This window comes from Medicago sativa, chromosome 2, assembly GCF_051527215.1.
Source record: "Medicago sativa cultivar Bolivia chromosome 2, Bolivia_mono, whole genome shotgun sequence".
Lineage (NCBI taxonomy): Eukaryota > Viridiplantae > Streptophyta > Magnoliopsida > Fabales > Fabaceae > Medicago > Medicago sativa.
Window position 1 is genome coordinate 82,824,129 of NC_140750.1, and position 20,190 is coordinate 82,844,318.

Consider the following 20,190-nt stretch of genomic DNA (forward strand, 5'->3'; position numbering starts at 1 on the left):
TTGTATGGACCAAAAATATATTTAACCATTCCTATATAAGTATTACTTTTCCCACCCTATAGGATTCTCGCGCGCCCTGTGTTTTTTCCAAAAATGCCCTTGAGGTTTCCGGATTTCATAATCCGGAATGGTGTTTTTCTTTGTTATAGGGTGAAAAATGGAGTTACGGATTTTTTCGGATTTTGTAATCCGAAAACTTCAAAAATAGGGCGCGTTACATGATGTTTCCGGATTACATAATCCGGAAACCCCCTAAACACCCTTTTTCAAGGTAAAACCGTTCGGATTATATAATCCGAACTGTATCAGCACAAATCATAAACATGTTTGTAACATGTATAACCATTTCAGGGACAATGTTAATCTTCCTAACTCTTATCCTTTTGTTTTGGTTCATTGTTACCTGTTCTTAGTCAAAAATCGGGTTTTCGGGCTACTTGATCGCATTGCTCTGAAAATTCCCCAAAAAATCAGAAAAAATTCAAGGACCATGACTCCCATAGAAGGCACTTCTTATGGGACTCCGCCCCTCAAAATCCAAAATTCCATCGTTTAGACCCATTTTTCATTTTTTTTAATTATTCATATTCTCAGAAAAATCCGAAAATTTTTTCACTAGTTTTATTTGATTTTTAGAATTTTTTTGTGGTATTTTTTATATTTTTATGTTTTTATTTGATAGGATTTTAGCATTTTTTACCTAGTTTTTTTGTTGTTTTTAAAAGCAAATTTCAAAACTGATGAAATGTAGAGTCTGATGGCTGATTATACATAAGAATTGTCCGGATTATAAAATCCGAAATAGTAAACATGAATCCGGATTTTAAAATCCGGACTGCACAAGGGCAGTTTTGGAAAAAAAAAACACAGGGCGCACGAGAATCCTATAGGGTGGGAAAAGTAATACTCTTCCTATTTGTGCCGGATCGGTTAGAAGCACACAAAAGCAAGACCCATTAAACCAAAGCCCAAGACAAATAGGGCAGAACATGGCGACAGAGCACAAGAAGCCTTGTGCAAGATCACCGCACTCGAATACTCCTTGCCTCCATCACCATCGTCCACGTTATCTCCAACGATTTCCTAAGATAACGCCGCACATCACGAGAATCGTTAGCGCTCTATGCGCCTATATAAGAGTGACTCATCGTCACCTCCGAGATACACTTCACTTTTCACCACTTTTGCACATAACTACCTCTTTCAAATATTGACTTGAGCATTGAAGTACTAATGTGTCTACAGACACCAGCTTTTTCCTCCACCGTGAAGACTCAACTTCCACCACACCAGAGAACCGTGAAAACTTGTTCCATTTCCTTGATCGTCGCCGGACCGATCAATATTTAACCTTTTTTTTTTTTAAGGATTTAACCATGTTTTTTATCATTTGCTACATACCTCCACCAAATATCTAGAGCATATGTAAGTTTTTTCAAAAATAATGTATCGGACTTTTTTTTTTTGACAAAATGCATAGGACTTTTTAAAATATGGAAGTACCGGTATGAATTCATACCTACGCATTTGTTTTTGGAAGGCGCTATACTTTTATATTCATTTTGTTGTTTAAAAAAAAAAATTGATTTCTTGACATGATCTACCACATGTAAGTAAAGGTCAAAATTACATTCAACTATAAATTTTTTATTTCTACATACAACCATGTAACTTTTAGTGATGGTTTTGGTTGTTATTAGAAGTCGATCATATATCGAATTGCGACAATATACTTATATGCTAACCGTGTAAACACCAAATGCTTAGAACTAGCATGATTTGATTTCATATAATTTTGAGCATTATATGTAACTTGCTAAGTGATTCAAGTATGTTAATTTCTCAAGAAAATAAGTAAAACAATAACAAGGGCTTTATGATGTTTTTCTGTTAATATAAAATTGTACTACAATGTTATGCTTTTGTACATGTTCATGATAGACCGTCTAAATTTTAGTTTTCATAGTTGTAAAATTTAGAATATAGAGTTAAAAAGATGGAAAGAGGAAAGAGTTGAATAATGTGTATTTTCAAATAATTAAAAGATACTAATACATATTTTTGTGTGTGTCAAAACCCTACAAAACCCCTCTGCCAAATAGACCCTAAGCATATGTGCAAAGTACCAACACTACGAAAGAGGTTATCATCAAAGCAAGGAGAGAAACCTCTTGTGTGGAACAGCCATTAGGTAACCGTGGGTAAGCGTCGGGTGGTGGCATACTACATTCGTCACCGTTGAAATAAATCTTCGACGGAAAACCAAAGCCATTTTTGAAACTAAAACTTGATTTATTCTTTCGAAAAAGTAGCTCCGACTGTACATTACCATTAGGACCAGCTTGCATGAGTACATCATTGAAGAATTTAACTCCCCAAAGCATTGCAGTATCATCTGTTAAGACCAGCTTTTCATTAGTACATCATTGATTTACATAGATAATAAGATAGCAAAACCTTGAAAGAACAAACACAAACTTACTTGTTGATCCATATGGAGTTAATGATTTGTAGTTGTAACTGAAAATTTGTGTCAACTTATCAAAACTTGGATGTTGAACAACTACGTTCCAGTCTGAATAATTCTTTCTGTAATTTAAATTAAAAACGGTAATCTTCACACGCCAATACTCATAGTAGTTATACTTAATGTGCCAGTGAACTTTAATCGGACACATATGCCTAGTACATTCAACTAAAGGCTCAACACCATTCTTTCCAGGGCTGTTAACAATCGAGGCCAAATTCGATGAACTTGAACTGTAACCACACATGAAAAGGAAACGTGTGAGTGTATGTGTACAATATTAATTTCAGTCCCTTTACAATTTAAAGGACTAAAGTGAGAAATATCAAATTTGAGAGATTAAACTTGGGCTGTAACTACAATTTCAAAGACTAACACATCTATTTACTCTATTAATTTCAATTTAGAAGGAAATCACAGTGTCAAAAATAATGAAATCTTACTCTATACAACTTCCTGATTGAAATGAGTTGTCTAGGCAGCCGCATGAACAGCTCGGGCAGGGTATAATATTCTCGCTATAGAAAGACGAGAGGGTGACACAGCAATTTGGAGGTTTCTGAACTAGAAATTGTGAATATGTGCATGTCACCTTCCATGTCACTGCAACAAATCAGAGTAATGTTAATTAAGGTGTAAGTAAATCATAATATCTTGCTGATATAATGTAGAAACTCAGAGAGAGAAAAGAAAAAAAGAGATTATCTCTAGAAGAGTAAGACCAGTTTTAAGTATGGTCATACAAATGAAATAAATGTGATGTGATTAGCTACAACATTGGACAAAATATGATTGAATTAACAGAAGGAAAGGAAATAAATGTTTAGATTAACTTATTTGAGTTTATTTACTAGCGTAAGTATTTGTGAGACTATTTGAGAGAGCTTATGAAAATTGAAAACAGCTTGTGACGTGTCCACTGTTTTCATCTTATTTCGATGAATTCTCCATGGTAGCTTACATGAAAACGAATTGGCTTTATTTTATCTTTTGTCATGGAAATAATTTATGATATTCAGTGCTAAATTAGGTTATTTATTCAAACAGAGCTGATAATTATACTGACAACTTAGGAGAATTGGTAGTAGGTTTAGAAAAAATACTTACAAATTGCTTGAGTCACTCTCCTTTCGTTGGGTGATGTGAATTCAGTAAGTTCCGCAATTTTTGGTTGGTTGCATGTATAACCTGGTCCTGGTGTTTTGAAAGTGAAATCCTGGGGCGGTATGATAGCAGTTTTGTTATTGCCAGCTCTGCCGACACTGACTTGAAACGCCGCAATCGCATTTGGTGGATCTTGTGCCCATGTTCTTAGTACACCACCTTTGCAGCAATTTGCAAATTGTTTATTATAGGGCGTTCCAGGGCGCAAGTCTATAATTGTTGGATCCTTTTTACAGCAATGTGGGAAGGTTTCCGTAAACTCTGAGCAATCTCCTTGTTCAGTTGCTTCCCCTCCCACGATGGCCCATATGATCTCTTTCTCTGCCCAACTCCATCCTACAGACCATCCGGGTGCTGTTATATGACGATATTGTTGAAAGTTGTTTATTGTAACGACCGCCTGTCCAGTTTCAATTTTTTCTTACATCAAAATATAAACTCAATTCATTCTAAATGACCGTTGCGGCTATTACAAATAAGAGTTTAATAAAACCATGTGCCTAACTCAACCCTTCAAAATCAGCTTGTATGAAGAGGATGTCTCCCACTTGTAAACATTTTGATCCAATGTGAGACTAGTTAGAACTAGATTGCTTAGACAACAAGTTACCTTGCTAAGTAGTTAGTTTAAGTGATCCTATGTGATTACTTGCACAATAAGCCACAATAGAGGTTGTACAATCATTATAAATCAATGAATTCATTATTTTCATTCATATCATAAGAACTCTCAATAGATTATCATAGTGAAAGCAGGTATAACAAACTAATATAATGATGTGGTTCGATAGTAAAATACAATTTGATGTACGTGTGTAAAACTTACTCACTACACTAATTATGCTAGTATGGTTATTAAAATTTTACAATAAGCTCTTGTACTTATAAGAGTTTATTCAATTATTTTACAACTTTTTAATTGTAAATATTAATAGGTGATAAAGTAAGAATGTACTCACAACATAACCGTCAGATGTCAAGCTTACAACATCCCATGTTATTGTGATATTCCCGTTTGGATCAAGTGGATCATAAGCTTCTGAAAGAACAACCAAAAATTGAAGTAATCTATGAGAAAATAATAATTATCAATTTCACTACCAAAATGTTGTAAACAAGCAAGAAAAAAGTACAAAACGAAGGAAGTTGAACGCTATGTTCTTCTTATGTAATTACATGAAAATGAATCAACACCAAAAGCTTCCGTCAAGAAGCTAATAAAAGGAAAAATATCTGAATTTTGCATAAAATTAACACCAAGGTTTTAAATCATAGTCGATGTCGCGGTTTAGTCAGTTCGTGATCCTCGATATTACATAGAATCACATGTAAATATTGTACAATTCCAATCATGGTGATCTAAGGCATTGTCTTAAATAAAGGTCAGTGATGGGTAGCAACATATTTTTTATGTTGCCGAAACCTCGACCATGATTGAGGTCATATTTGAGTGTGATTCTCCTTAAATATCAAAAGATTGATATGAGACCGCTATTTAAAATCCGGCCTTAGGGTTGTGGAGACATTAAAAAAAAATATGGTCAAGTGAAAAACTGTCATAACAGAAAACTGCATCAGGCTGTGGCAATCAACTAAACAGGAAAAACAGCCAAGAATAAAAAACCAAGCTCCAAAAATTAAATCATAAAACCTCGTTTTATACCGACGAAACAAGAGAACTACCGGACCATATATACAATTTAACAGATTCACATCAATCTCAAACAAAAAATATATATTTAAAACAACGTAGACAAGAGGAACACAAGGAATAAATAGAAGAATAAGAAGAAGAAAACACCTGTTGAAGTGAAAAACAAAGTAAACAAGAGGAACATAAGCATGCATGGACAGTGTTTAAGGAAAGGGAAGAACAACATTTTTGTTTGTTTGTGAGAAAACAGTAGAAGAATAGGGTTATGTGAAAGCGGAGACTAGCTAGGGCAGAAATGAATCAGAGTTGTGAGAAAGACAAAAATAAATAAGTAAATTGGAGAGAGAGAGATACGCGGGATACTGACCCAGTATTACTCAAAATGTTCTGTTGTATACATACAGCAAGAAAAATAAATGTTTAGGTTACTATTTTTAGACTCTCATAATTTTTATTTTGATGACTCAAAATGTTCTGTTGTATACATACAGCAAGAAAAATAAATGTTTAGGTTACTATTTTTAGACTCTCATAATTTTTATTTTGATGAAACGTTAATTAAAATCATTTTTTTTTTTTGTGGATCTGATTAACAAGTGTTTCATGGCACTCGTTAAAGATTTCATACAGAGAAATCATTTTATAAAAAAAGTCGAATATTTTAATTTTTAATGTATTGATTATATAATTTCCATTTAAAAGTTTTAAAGAGTGTCTGGAACACTCGTTATCATTTCCTTTTTTTTATCTATTCCTTTTTCCAAAAGTTTAATTCTACCTCCCCGTTCCAAAAGAAAAAAGTTATAAATAAAAATTCTAACTTTTTTTTCTCTCCAAATTATAAGTATAAAAGACTCATTTTTTTTTTTCATTTCCAAAAAAAGACTCATTTTTTTAGTATGTATAAGGTAAGCTTATAATATGTATTGCGCTTATGTTTTCCAAAACACTTTAGTAAAAAAAAATCTCAAAACTTATTTTTTTCAAAACAATTATTTCCATGAAACTGTTTAGTTAGAATTAATAATAAGTTTTTTTTTTTTACGAATTAATAAGTTTTTTAATTCAAAAGATAATTTAGGAAACACGTTAATTTGTTTTAATAAATATTAAAACAATCCATAAAGACAACTATTTTTTTGAGGGCTATTAATTTGTTTCTTTTTTTGAAAGAAGGGGTATTAATTTTCTTAATAAGTGTAGATTAATTTATTTTCTTATTAATTAACCGTATATTTTCTATACCTTTTTCGTGCAGCCATTTAATTCTTTTCCATGTTAGTTACTGCCGTACATGGATTGCAAGGCGATCCTAGTTCAAAAACATCATACTGGCAATTTGTTTAATGGAAAAAGTTAACGAGTGGCTTTGGTGCATTCTTTAAGGATTATAAGTAGGATGTATTTTTGAAAAAATGTGTAACCAGTGAATTGGAAATCAAAACATTTGGCCTTTTTAAAAAATAATTACTAATTTGGCGTTCTAAACACGTTGTTGTTAGCGTTCTAAACACTCTTTTGTTCGATTTAGTACACGACATAGGCTGATTTGTAAGCATGCGAAAAATGGTATCTTTTTCGTCAAAAGTGCATAAAACACTTGCACCTGATGCTTCTGGCAAGGAATGTGGAAAGAAAATGTTTCACCTAAAACAAAAAAAAACAAAAAAAATTATTTGGCGTTCGTGCAAAGGTCGCATCCCTACTTGATTACAACTCATCCAACGGGACATCATGTGCATGAATCAGTGTGTGTCGTGCGAAGGTGAATTAGAGGACAACTATCATATCTTTTTTTGGTGCGATAATATTGAACATATTTGGAGGAGCTTCGTTCACTATCATGTTCTTCAACATCTAAGACTTCATAATATGAATGAGAAGGATATAATGAGTGTAGAACTTGAGGCATTGTAGAATACGTCTCAAGCAAGCTTTATGACTATTATGTGGAGCATTTGGCAACATAAATAATAAGGTTTGGCACAACACGGTTGAAACAACTAGGACTATTCTCGAGCATTCTCACGCTTCTCATTCAGGTGAAGAATTACCCGGTAGAGTGTCGAACTATCACATTCTGCTTCTGATTCGGGTGTGCATGACCAATACAGAGGTTGGAAGGGTTCTCGTTGACAAAGTCAATTCGTGAGATATCATGTACACTGACATTTTCAAGAATCTACAATTGTCTAGCAAGAACCTCGCCCAATATATGGGACCCGACCTCCAATTGCTAGAATTATTTGAATATATTTGAGAAAATTGATGATTGATTGCTTTGGAAATTATGCAATATTAACAAAGAACCTTGGAATTATTAGATTTCATCACAACTAACCAAATTTCAATTGTCCCTAATGTTAGAGAACCAAGGTCTAAATGTGAGGTAATTTCTAAGGTACCTATTGTCCTCTCTCGAGGTACAAAAGCACGACTTACCGACACAGTCCTCTATTCTCAGGGTTGCTATATTGTTAAGACCCATTAAGATCTATTATCCTAAAACACCTCAAGGACTTTTAGATTATTCTCATGTTTCAAAGTACTTGTCTAATTTTATGGATTGTGCTCCACCGTCTCTCAAGAAAAGATGTTGCCTAGGACTTCTCATATAAACAATAAGATTATATTAGAGCCTTGAAACCCTATAACAAAATAGAGAATTAAAATTATGGAAAGTTAATCATTGAATTACTTTTCATAATCCCAAGAAAAAGAGAAATATATCCACTCATCATCGTGACAAGCTTAACGAAAAATATAACAAGAAAAAGAAAGATAAGAAATAAAACTTCATTAAAATGTAAGAAGAAATTATAACACTCTTGTATTCAATTTAGTACACGACGATAGGCTGATTTGGAAGCATGCGAAAAATGGTCTCTTTTTAATCAAAAGTGTATACAACATTTGCATCAGCTGAGGCTTCTGGCGAGGAATGTGGAAGGAAAATGTTTCGCCTAAAGTAAAAAATAAATAAATTATTTGGCGTCTTTGCAAATGTCGTAGGTGAATTAGAGGACAACTATCATATCTCTTTTTGGTGCAATAATATTGAACATATTTGGAGGAACTTCTATCACTGTCATGTTCTTCAACAAGTAAGACTTCATAACACAAATGAGAAGGATATAATGAGCGCATAACTTGAGGCATTGTAGAATACGTTTCAAGCAAGCTTTATGACTATTATGTGGAGCATTTGAAACCCAATATTCAAGAATTACCTGGTAGAGTGTCCCATCGTCTCTCAAGAAAGGTTGTTGCCTAGAACTTTTCATAGAAACGATAAGATTAGATTAGAGCCTTGAAACCCTATAACAAAAGAGAGAATTAAAATTATGGAAAGTTAATCATTGAATTATTTTCCACAATCCCAGGACAAAGGGAAATATACTTACTCATCATCGTGACGAGCTTAACTAAAAATATAACTGGAAAAAGAAAGATAAGAAATAAAACTTATTAAAATGTAAGAAGAAATTACAAGAGATTTGTTAAAGTGTTTACAATGAAGTGGTGGTCTCAATTTCCAGGATTACAAGTCTATTTATAGGCACGACAGACCCTAATCCTGTGCATTCTAGTGACCACAAGACTTAAGTACAACAATTACACCACAATTCAAATACACAAAAAGAAAAAAATTGCAAAATTAAGTGTTGCGATTGGCTACACTTGTACCCAAGTTATGTCACCAATACTCACTCTAGCACTCTTTTCTATATTTTTTTTCATTGGATGAAATGCATATATGTCCTTCCATTTTGGAAGTGGGTTATACCATCTTAAAAATGGATCCCATATTTATGTGAGACTCACATGCATTTCACTCTATCAAATACTAATTGTTAGAAAGAAAATGTTAAATTGAGTGTTGTTATAGAAAGAATGATAAGGAATATGTTATCTATATTCACTCACTGTGTATGTATAAATATACAGATATGATCCTTACATTGTGCTAGGCATTATTACAAATAATAGTAAATAACTACATATAGTCAACAGTATTAACTGTGATTGATACACCTCCATAATAAGAGAATCAGTCATAATATGATAATTAATTTCATATCATTCCTTAACTCTCCCCCTCAAACTGGTGGTGAGGGAGTCACTCCAAGTTTGTCTCTTAAAAAATTGAATCTTGAATGAGTGAGAGATTTAGTCAAGCAATCTGCAATTTGGTCAGCTGTAGGAACATAAGCTATTCTGATTTTATCTTGTAGCACTTGATCTCTTACATAATGAACATCAATTTCAATGTGTTTGGAACGAGCATGCATAACCGGATTGGATGCAAGTGCCTTAGCACTTAAGTTATCACACCACAGGATTGGTTTTCTTGGTAATGGCAGTTTGAGTTCATTTAGAAGTGATCTGACCCATGTTATCTCAGCTGCCAGATCAGCTAAGGCCCTACATTCAAATTCAGTGCTAGACCTTGACACTACTCTTTGTTTCCTTGAAGACCAAGAAATCAGTGTTTCACCAAGGAAGACACATTGTCCTGCTATGGATTTTCTGTCATCAATGCTTGTAGCCCAGTCTGCATCTGAGAATCCAACAATGTCTAAATCAGTAGAAGGCTTAATGTGCAAGCAGTAGTTTATTGTACCTTGTAGATACCTTAGGATCCTTTTTATTCATTGCCAATGATCAATGGTTGGAGAGCTCATGTATTGACTCAACTTGTTTACCGTAAAGGCAATGTCAGGACGTGTGTTGGTTAGATATTGTAATGCTCCTATAGCTTGTCTATACACAGTTGGGTCTTCCATTTTCTCCCCCTCTACAGTGAATTGTTTCCCAGTCACCATAGGTGTTGGACAAGTTGAGGATTTTTCCATTTTGAATTTCTTGAGTAAATCATATATGTATCTTGACTGTTTCAGATACAATCCTCCTGCATCTCTTTGTACCTCAATGCCTAGGAAGTAGTGTAGTTCCCCAAGGTCCTTGAGTGAGAAAACTACATTTAGTTGTTTGATGAATGCTTCCAGAAACTTGGTATTGCTACCAGTCATAATTATATCATCAACATAGATTAGTAGGAAGGTGGTATGATTTGAATCTTTGAGAATGAAGAGAGATGAGTCACTTTTAGTATTGTGAAATCCCCAATTTAAGAGAGCATTCTTTAGGCTATCAAACCAAGCCCTTGGAGCTTGCTTCAATCCATAAATTGCCTTAGATAACTTGCAAATATGACCTGGCTTTGTAGGATCTGCATATCCTTCTGGTTAAGACATGTAGATAGTTTCCTTGAGATGTCCATTTAGGAACGCATTGTTTATGTCCAATTGTCTAATGTCCCAATTGAGATGAACAGCAATAGCAAGGATAATTCTCACTGTGCTTGCTTTGACAACAGGACTAAAGGTTTCTTCAAAATCTTGACCAGCTGTTTGTTGATATCCTCTTGCAACTAATCTTGCTTTCCTTCTTTCAATTGAGCCATCTACCTTAAATTTTGTTTTGAACACCCATTTTGAATCAATGATGTGATCTTGGCCTTGATATGGTACTAGTGTCCATGTTTGGTTTGATATTAGAGCTTTGAATTCTGAGTCCATTGCTTGCTTCCACTCGGGTCTTGCAAGAGCTTCACTAGCACTTTCGGGTTCCTTGTCATTTGTGCAGCCTTGTACCATTCCAATGTATGGTTGTTTTGGTTTGTGGATTCCATCTTTGCTTCTAGTGCGCATCCAGTGTGTGTTGGTGTTGCTTTCTTCACCTGTTGCTCTGACTTCAGGTTCAATATGGGTACTCATTTGACTTGTTTCAGTTGAGTCATCATTGTTATCTATTCCAGTATCGTCAAGCCCATGAGTTGATTCATCACCATCATCACTGAACCTATCTATTGTTGTTGACTGGTCTGTACTTGAATTATTCTCAGAAGTTGAAGTTTCTCCATTTCCTATTGGCTCATTTGTGGTGTTGGTTACAGCAGTACCTGCAGGAAAAAACGAAAATAATGCTGTAGCATTTTCAGTTTCAGTTAGAGTTTTCAATGGATTTCTTGTGTCAAGAAACCCATCATGAAAGGGAAAATGATATTCATTAAATACTACATGTCTTGAGATGAAGACTCTCCCATGAGAGTTGATACACTTGTATAATTTATGAGCACCACTATATCCCAAGAACACACACCTAGTTGTGTGAAATTGAAGCTTGTGCTTATTGTATGGTTTGAGACAGGGATAACAAGCACACCCAAAAGGCTTTAGGAAATTGTAATCTGGCTCTTTCTTGTGGATCAAACAGTATGGACTCTCATTTTGAGTAAGAAATGATGGAAGCCTATTTATCAAGTATACTGCAGTGGAGAAAGCCTCCCACCAATAATGCATAGGCATCTTTGCTTGAGCTAGCAAGGTTAGGCCTAACTCAGCTACATGTCTATGTTTCCTTTCAGCTCTACCATTTTGTTTAGAGGTGTAAGGACATGACATCCTAAATTGAATTCCTATTTCAAGTGCCACTTTTTGTACAAGTTTAAATTCACCTCCACCGTCACATTGAATATCTTTTATCCGTTTATTAAATTGGTTTTCAACCATGTTTTTGAATTGCATAAATGCATGAATGGTATCAGATTTTTGCTTTAGGGGATAAATCCATGTGAATCTTCTTGAATCATCTATAAAATGCACATAATACTTAAAACTAGAAATTGAATTTATTGGTGCAAGACCTCATACATCAGTGTGAATCAATTCTAAAACTTCCTGAGCATGGGAGGTAGATGACTTAAAAGGTAATAAGTGAGATTTTCCTAACTGACATGCTTCACAAAACTTAAATTGGTCACTAGGTGAAGTTTTGACATTGCAAATCTTTAACACCCTGTCTAAGACTTTATTGCTAGGATGTCCAAGCTTTCTATGCCAAATTTCCTTGATTGACAAATAGACACATGGGTCTTTATTAGTTTGAGAGCTGCCATTTGAGAGCTGATATAGACCATCTTTAAGCTTCCCTTTTAGAAGAACCTTCCCTGTCGGTTTGTCTTTCACATAACAATAATCATGATCAAATTCAACAATGGTATTATTATCAGCAGTTAACTTTGACACACTTAGCAAGTTTTTGGTGATTTGTGGCACATATAAAACATCATGTAGATTGAGGTTTTTAATTTTTGATGCGCCTGAAGCAACAATTTTTAATTTTTCACCATTTCCAACTACCAAGGAGTTCTTACCATTATTTTCAGTGAACTCTTGGAACTTATTAGCTTGATGTGTCACATGGTTGCTAGCCCCACTGTCAAAATACCACTCATAGTCTTGATCGTTGTAGGGTGATGCTAAGAAAGCACTAGTTGTTCCTTGTTTCTCAACATCAACATTTGAGTGACTGGTGCCTGTGTAGGACTTATCAAAACGATAATAACATTGTACAGCAATGTGACCAGTTTTGGTGCATACCTGGCATATAGGTTTAGACAGCCTACCTTTTCCTCTGCCTCCTCTCATGTTTCTGAAATTTGATCCTCGCCAATTTCCTCTATGATTGAATCTATTTCCTCTGAACTCAGTTTTGTTAGCAACATTTGTTGTAGCATTTAGATTGATATTGTTGAAGTTGTTAAGTTGATCAAGCCTGCTTTCAAATGCAAGCAGTTGAGCCTGCAAATCCACCCAACTGATGTTGATCTGATCAGACAACTTGACCACAACAGGATTGTAGTCAGCGTCCAAACCGTTCAATGTCTGAATTACAAGATCAGCATTTGAGATTGGTGATCCTGCCATCTTGAGTTTGTCAGCAAGATTTTTCATTTTCATCAGGTAGTCCTCCATTTTCTTATCTCCTTTCCTAGTGATGTGAAATTCAGATCTGAGATATGTGACTCGTGATCTTGTGTGAGCACCATCAAGACTTTGTGCCTCTTCCCAAAGTTGTTTAGATGTCTCACAGTGCAACAGTTGTGTTGCCATTCCTGTTGTCATTGAGTTTAGCAGCCAACCTAGAATTTGTTGGTCATGAGCCTGCCAATCCTCAAATTCAGGATTAATCTTTTTGCCACTTGTTTCAGATGATGTTATGAACTGCTCTGGACACTCCTTTGTCCCAAGCATATAACCATCGAGCCTACAACCTCTTATTATTGGTAGGACCAATGATTTCCACAGAGGATAGTTTTCTCTGTCCAGCTTGACTGAAATGCTTGAAGGGAGTTCATTCTTTTGGTTTGAGTTTGCAGCGGATGACATGGCTAAATGGATCAAGAGCCTTCAAGCTTAAGTGCTCTGATGCCAAGAAAGAATGATAAGGAATATGTTATCTATATTCACTCACTGTGTATGTAAAATATACAGATATGATCCTTACATTGTGCTAGGCATTATTACAAATAATAGTAAATAACTACATATAGTCAACAGTATTAACTGTGATTGATACACATCCATAATAAGAGAATCAGTCATAATATGATAATTAATTTCATATCATTCCTTAACTGTTATCACTACTCAATATTCATAAATAAAAAAGTAAATAATGTTTATTCTAGCATGTCCCTAATACGGGAGATGACATACACAATGACCAAACTCAATGAAGGAAATGAGAAACAAAAAAGAAGTAGCTAACATGGTCTCCCTTCCCTAACAGAGACGTTGATAACAAATAAAATTTCTCAACCCAATTTTATTGAAGATGACTGAGAATCTTAGATCTTATGAACCAGAGCCATCCGAGACAAGAGTATATACAGTCGCTAATTCGGCCACTAAAATCAGTCACAAAATCGGTCACTATATATAAAGGTTTTAAATCCGTGTCTAATGCGGTCTCTAGTTTTCGATATTAATTCGGTTACTGAATACTAGTCGCTATTTCAGTCACTAAGTATTAGCCCTAGCGAATTAGCCACTACCGATTTGAATGATGTAGCGACCGAATATTCGGTCTTTAAAACGCTGATTTCTGATAGTGGTAAATGTTATTACTTATTGCTAATATTTGGAATAAATCATCATTTTAGTTTCCAAACCATCATGGACATTTTTTTTAGAGGATCACCTACTACTTAATTTAGTCCTTTAACTATATCACTATAACATACAGTGATTTAGTATATAAAATTCATCAATTTAATTATGCTAGCAAAGTGTTGAGAACTTATTGATAGATTTTCATATATTTTAGGGATTAAATTGTTGAAATTAAACAGTCCAATCAATGTCTTCTATTTTTTTTATTTATTTCCTTTTATTTTAATACCTTAAAGTTCATTAAATATTTTATCTATATGTTATTGCCGGTTAATTTTTGAATTAAAATTTCTATTTCTATATTTTATTTGCTAATGAATTTTTTATTGTTACATTGTATCATATATTTTCTAAGAAATGGTGTATCTCGTATTGTATCGTATACCTATATCGTATTTGTGCATTATATACTGTAAAAAAAAAAAAAGTATTTGTGCATTATATTGATAAAAACGAGTTTGGGTACGCTCCATTTAGGCAAAGCTCCATTTAGTCCATTTAAGGGTTTGGATGTTAGACATGTGGCAAAAATACATCCAAAGGTTGAGATTTTAAATTTGTTTTTTCTTTTATATATAATTAAGTAAAAAAAAAAAAAAAGGAACTGTGTGTATCGCTTCCTCTCATCCCCTTCCTCTGCAGTCTGCAAAAACTCTCCTTTTCCCCATCTCTGCCGCCTCCCTCCATCACCGTCGTTAAATCACTTGAATCGTCACTGCCGCAACCACTTTCTTCTTCATGGCAATTGATTGTGCAAGAAGTGGAGAAATAGAAAAGGGTATCAGATGTTATAGATTTTAGGTTACTGGTTTGTCAAATTAAGGAGATAGAATGGAATTTCTCTCACTTAAAGCTTAGATTTGGTGATGAAGATGGAGGTGGTTTCAACGGCGGCGATGGAGGGAGGCAGCGGAGAGGAGAAGACAAGCCTGGTGCAGAGAGAAGAAGAAAGATTAAGAGCGTTCCTTTTTTTTTTTTTTTTTTTTTTTTAAATAATTTAATTAAATAAAAGCTTATTTCTTAATTTAAAATCTCAACCCTTGGATGTTTGTTTGCCACATGTCATGCATCTAACCCCTAAATGGACTAAATGGAGTTTTAAGTAAATGGAGCATACCTGCACCCGATAAAAACTTGTCATATTTATATAGTTTAGAGATTAAATCGAAGAGAGTTGTTCTATTTGTCTCAAATTATAAGTTGCTTTGAGAAGAAAAACAAATTGTCTCGAAAATTAAAAGTTGTTTTACAATTAAAAAAAAAAAATGAAGCATTAATGATATTTTTCTTATTATATCATTAACTATTTGTGGGTGTTTGTTTAATAGTTGAAAAAATTGTTCCCAAGAACATTGTAGAGCTTACAAATATGGATCTACGTTTGTTAAAAAGTTAAAAATTAATTCAATAAAACATTGGACCGTCATAATATTCCTAAAGGCTTTGAACTGATGATTAGATGCCTTGAGAACGATCTCAAGAGTGGTATTTATAGCCTGTTATGGGCTTGGGTTTTGGTTACTTAGTTTCCAAGCAACATGGGCATTCTTGTATTTTAGGCGGCTTCTAGAGGCTTCTAGAAGCTTGGAAGGGCGGTGCCTTAAGGCGAGTGCGCCAAGGTCTCAGGAGCCTCCCCTGAGGGCGCCTCAGCCCTTTTAGAGGCCTTAAAGTCCTTCTGGAGGTCTTGGAGCCTTTCTGGAGGCCTTAGAGCCTCTCTGGAAGGCTTCTAAGCCTTTAGGAATATTATGACGGTCCACAGCCCCCCAAGCACGAGTCTTGGGAGAAGGCGAAGTGATGACAATTACGGGCTGAACCTTCTGGAGGTCATCAAGTCTTTTTAGGGGGATTTTGTCGGTTCAAACATTTACTAGAAAAAAAATAGCTTTCATTTATCCATGATTTTATTACCAAGGAGATGAGTGGGAATAAAATATTTCCATGCGGATAGTAATAAAATTGAAGCAACTACTCACATATCCACTCTCATAAACAATTGAAAGAATCTGACAATTATTTAACAAAATATTTTTAAAAAATATCCGCGAAAAAGATGGACATTATTATAACTCAGGAAAGGTTATTCTTAGGAGTGAAATTTTTAAGTGTGAAACAAACGTCCCTTTTGTTATTTTTTCTTCTTTCAATTTTTTAACTTATCTTTGTCATACCATTAATTAAAGATAATTTGTAAAGTAATCCATAATTTCTTTTTCTTATATGCAATAAATTATATTTCTATTAAAAAAATTAATTATATTTTTTAATACGGTGAAATAACCAACACAGTTGTAAATTGGGACGAAGAGAGACAATTTATTAACAAGTTGATGATGGTTCATTCATTATTTTAGTTTAATGGGAAAAAATGGTGTGGTGAAAAAGACTGCGCATATTTACAACCACAAGCAAAATAGACAGTCCAACCCAATACATCTGGCAAAGAAGATAGTACCAAAATCAACATCAACCATATTCCTAGTTCCTACTCATGTCACTTCAACTCTTAATGTTGTTAATGTTAGATTACCATTATCATTATCATTAACATGATTTTCAGTTACTTTTGTGTCTTATTTCTATCATACAAACGTTTTTCATGATTTAATATGCATGAGATTAGGTTGTAAACATCAGGTAGATATGGACCTACAAATTTAATTATGGGTCCTTCTTAAGATATCTTGTGTTGGTAAGAAATCAAGGCAATCAAGATTCCCGTTCATAAATTCATAATTAAATATTTCTTTTAAAATGATGTGAAAGAAGAACTCAAAATACGACAAATTATATAAAAGTGTGTATATTTAGACCATGTCCTTGTTGTAAATTTTAGACTTGTGTGTTAGAGGTTCTCTCCTTCTAGTTTTTACGTTTATATCACACATTTGTATATAATAAATACTTAATCTTTAGAAATATCACGCAAAACAAAGATAAGTTATTTGTGAAATGAAAAAAGTAATAGTAGACTTTATGCTCAAATTGTAATTGTAATTGATGCTTCTATTTTTTTGTCTTAGGTCTGATTCCAGGATAAATGGATCTCGATAAATTACATCTGTACTTCAAATTAATTTGACTTTTTCTGAAGTATAACCATTTTGTTATTTGATCATTATATTCGAATGGTGTATATTTTATTTTATTCAAAAAAACATTAATTCAATTCAAGAGCGATTGGATGAGATAGTAAGAGATCTCTTTCAGTTTAATCAAAAAATTTAGATTCGAATCCAACTTTAAAAATATCGATTTGAAGGATTAGTTTCAACAGTTACATACATAAAAGGTCTGATTAAAGAAAATATTATTCATATCAAGTCATACCTAGCAAGTACGTAGTAATGGTTGGCAATATCACTATTTATGCTTGAGAGTTGTGGGTTGCTACTTTTGTTATTAACATGGCTTACCTCACCAACTTGTTTGATCCCAATTGAGGAAGTCAATTACTCCAACTGCAAGTTGGTCAAAGATGGAGTCACTGTGACTAGGAATCACCACAATTTACCATTAACTTTGAGTACATGATTTGGTGAGTGGACCAATATTTGTATAGATATTGAAAAACAATGACAGTCACTTACTAACTTGCTAGCATTCAATTTTCTACGCAGTATGGTCCACTGTCACCCAAAACGTGAGACAGACATAACCAGATCCAAACTCAGTCCTAGGTTGACAATAAGTGTACTCCCAAATAAATCCACCTTGTTTGAGTACGTGTATTATTCACATAACATACCTTAACCATGTTTTTTTATTAGTATGTAAAGAAATGGTAGCATATATATAAGATATTGGATTTGTCTCGATGAATATTTTTAGAATATCAACTTTTTATAATTGTTACTAACAGGTAACCAATGATATTAAAGGTCAAAATTATGAATTGATATATGTGAAACAGTCAACTAGGTCAGTCATTTTGAGACGGAGTGAGTACTATACTAACTAGCTACTATATCAAACACAATTAATTAACCTCAATTCATATATCTTTATCCTTTGCTTAGGAAGACTAAGAATGGTAGTTAGAAACTGCAATAATCCACAGATCATGAGATATACCAATTTTGAGAACATAATTTATTTTGAACCTTAATAGAAAATGATATTAAGTGGGAGTCTTGGCGCAACAGTAAAGTTATTGTTATGATTGAGAGGTCATGAGTTGAAGTCTTGGAATCAGCCTCTTGTGTAAAAATAGGGTAAAGTTGCGTACAATACACAAAACTGGTAGGACCCCTTCCCGAACCTTGTGTATTGGCTACATTTAGTTTCAAAGTATACCAACTAATATTGTAACCAAAAATACCAGCTAATGAAATTCATCCATAGTGTACAAAGCAAATTTGAACTGTGTGATAGTTTTTAACTTCTAATAATTTTCAAATAAACCAACGAAGAAGAATTAATCCATCAATCATTATAACAAAGACAAATTAATAATATCAGCTTTTAGTCAACATAGAAAAATTTAAGACACAATATTGAATATGATGAGATGAATGGTAAAAGCACTCAGAGTTTGAGGGACAAGTCAAGCTTCTGCAACTCCTCTTGTTTATTCTTCAAACTTGTAGCATTATAACCTCCAAATCCATTTTGCACCTTTCTTGGAGAAAATTTCCCTGATCTTGTAGGTATGGCACTAGTCAAGGATGATGATCCATCAGTTTCTGCCTCAACATGAAGATTCCTTGATGCTGGTTGTGAATATATAGGCAGCTTCTGCCACTGGTTTGGACCACAGTAACGCGACAAACCGAAAAACGGTGTTTGATAAGAAGGTTTTTGAATCATAGAAGAGTGCACCTGAATTCCAAGTGATGATGGTGATCTTTTATAAGAGCCATGCAAAGGTAGAGAAGCCATACTTGAGTACCTGTGTTCAAAATCTAGCGAAGCCACAGATTTGTGCCCTCTTTTTGCCATAGTTCTTTCTCTTTTGTGTGCATTTTGGTGTCCACCAAGTGCCTGTGAACTATAAAACTTTCTTTGACAATAGTTGCATGAGAAAATCCTTGGCTCTAATTCATTACCATGATTAGATTCCGATGAAGAGTTCATCGACATGGACGGTTCTGTATCGAAACAGTTTATGAGATTGAGTTCTTGTTTTGACTCATCATCACAAGAATCTTTACTAGGAAGAGTTAAATCTAGTACAAGATGTTTTTTCTCTTCATTTTCTGTTTGTCTCTTCTCAGAAAATGAGATGTTCAAATTATTAGATAAACATGGCTCTAATCTTAGAAGGTCCATGTGGTAGGAAAATATGCAATAATTTTCTTTCTGTATATGTGATCAAAGTTTGGTTTAACAAGAAGAAAGAAGTTTATGAATGATGTAATGTAGCAATAAATGATGTGTGTTATATATGTGTAGAAACAGATGTCACTATTTTACAGTTACAAGGTCCTAGTATATCAAGACCTAAAAATCAAGACATTGGTTCTTGTGTTGTGGGGAGAGAGAGAGAGAGAGAGAGAGAGAGTTCAGTTACATGAATGACTTTAAGTTTTTGAAGCATCACTCACAGCTATCTGTCACTTTAATGTAAACTTTCAGAATGAAACCAACCTAAGTTATAGATTCATATTTATTTGAGATGATATCACAAACTATGGTATGGTCATTAGTCTTATTATGAGGTGCAAATTTTTCTACCATGTCATAGTTAAGTGTGGGACCATTCTTTTTTTATCCTTTCTCTCTTTACTAAAAATATTTCTCTTGAATGATAGTGTAAAATTAATGCCTTGGAACTTTAATAATTGAAGCCTATTCTAGGAATTTCAGAAGACAGTTTCATGTCTTAT

At 33.9% G+C, this 20,190-nt stretch overlaps 2 protein-coding genes across 2 annotated transcripts; both read right to left on the reverse strand.

Moving 5' to 3' along the window:
* Nucleotides 1-2,105: 2,105 nt before the first annotated feature.
* On the reverse strand, nt 2,106-5,571 carry LOC146951567 (COBRA-like protein 1). The gene is made up of 6 exons (XM_085747568.1): nt 5,493-5,571; nt 4,651-4,730; nt 3,635-4,091; nt 2,971-3,130; nt 2,483-2,760; nt 2,106-2,395 (listed from the first exon to the last, which is right to left on the reverse strand). The coding sequence occupies exons 1-6, from the start codon at nt 5,569-5,571 to the stop codon at nt 2,106-2,108; spliced, it is 1,344 nt and encodes a 447-aa protein (XP_085603694.1).
* A 13,132-nt stretch (nt 5,572-18,703) lies between these two features.
* Nucleotides 18,704-19,780, reverse strand: LOC146951568 (zinc finger protein 1-like). The gene has a single exon (XM_085747571.1). The coding sequence runs from the start codon at nt 19,631-19,633 to the stop codon at nt 18,890-18,892; it is 744 nt and encodes a 247-aa protein (XP_085603697.1). The 5' UTR covers nt 19,634-19,780; the 3' UTR covers nt 18,704-18,889.
* Between the last annotated feature and the right edge of the window lie 410 nt (nt 19,781-20,190).

Coding starts and splice junctions, on each gene's coding strand:
- LOC146951567 (XM_085747568.1), bottom strand. CDS start 5,571: ATGTTGTTCTTCCCTTTCCTTAAACACTGTCCATGCATGCTTATGTTC. Junction 3,131..3,634: donor GAGAGTGACTCAAGCAATTT/GTAAGTATTTTT, acceptor GATTTGTTGCAG/TGACATGGAAGGTGACATGC. Junction 2,761..2,970: donor CAATCAGGAAGTTGTATAGA/GTAAGATTTCAT, acceptor GTGTGGTTACAG/TTCAAGTTCATCGAATTTGG.
- LOC146951568 (XM_085747571.1), bottom strand. CDS start 19,633: ATGGACCTTCTAAGATTAGAGCCATGTTTATCTAATAATTTGAACATC.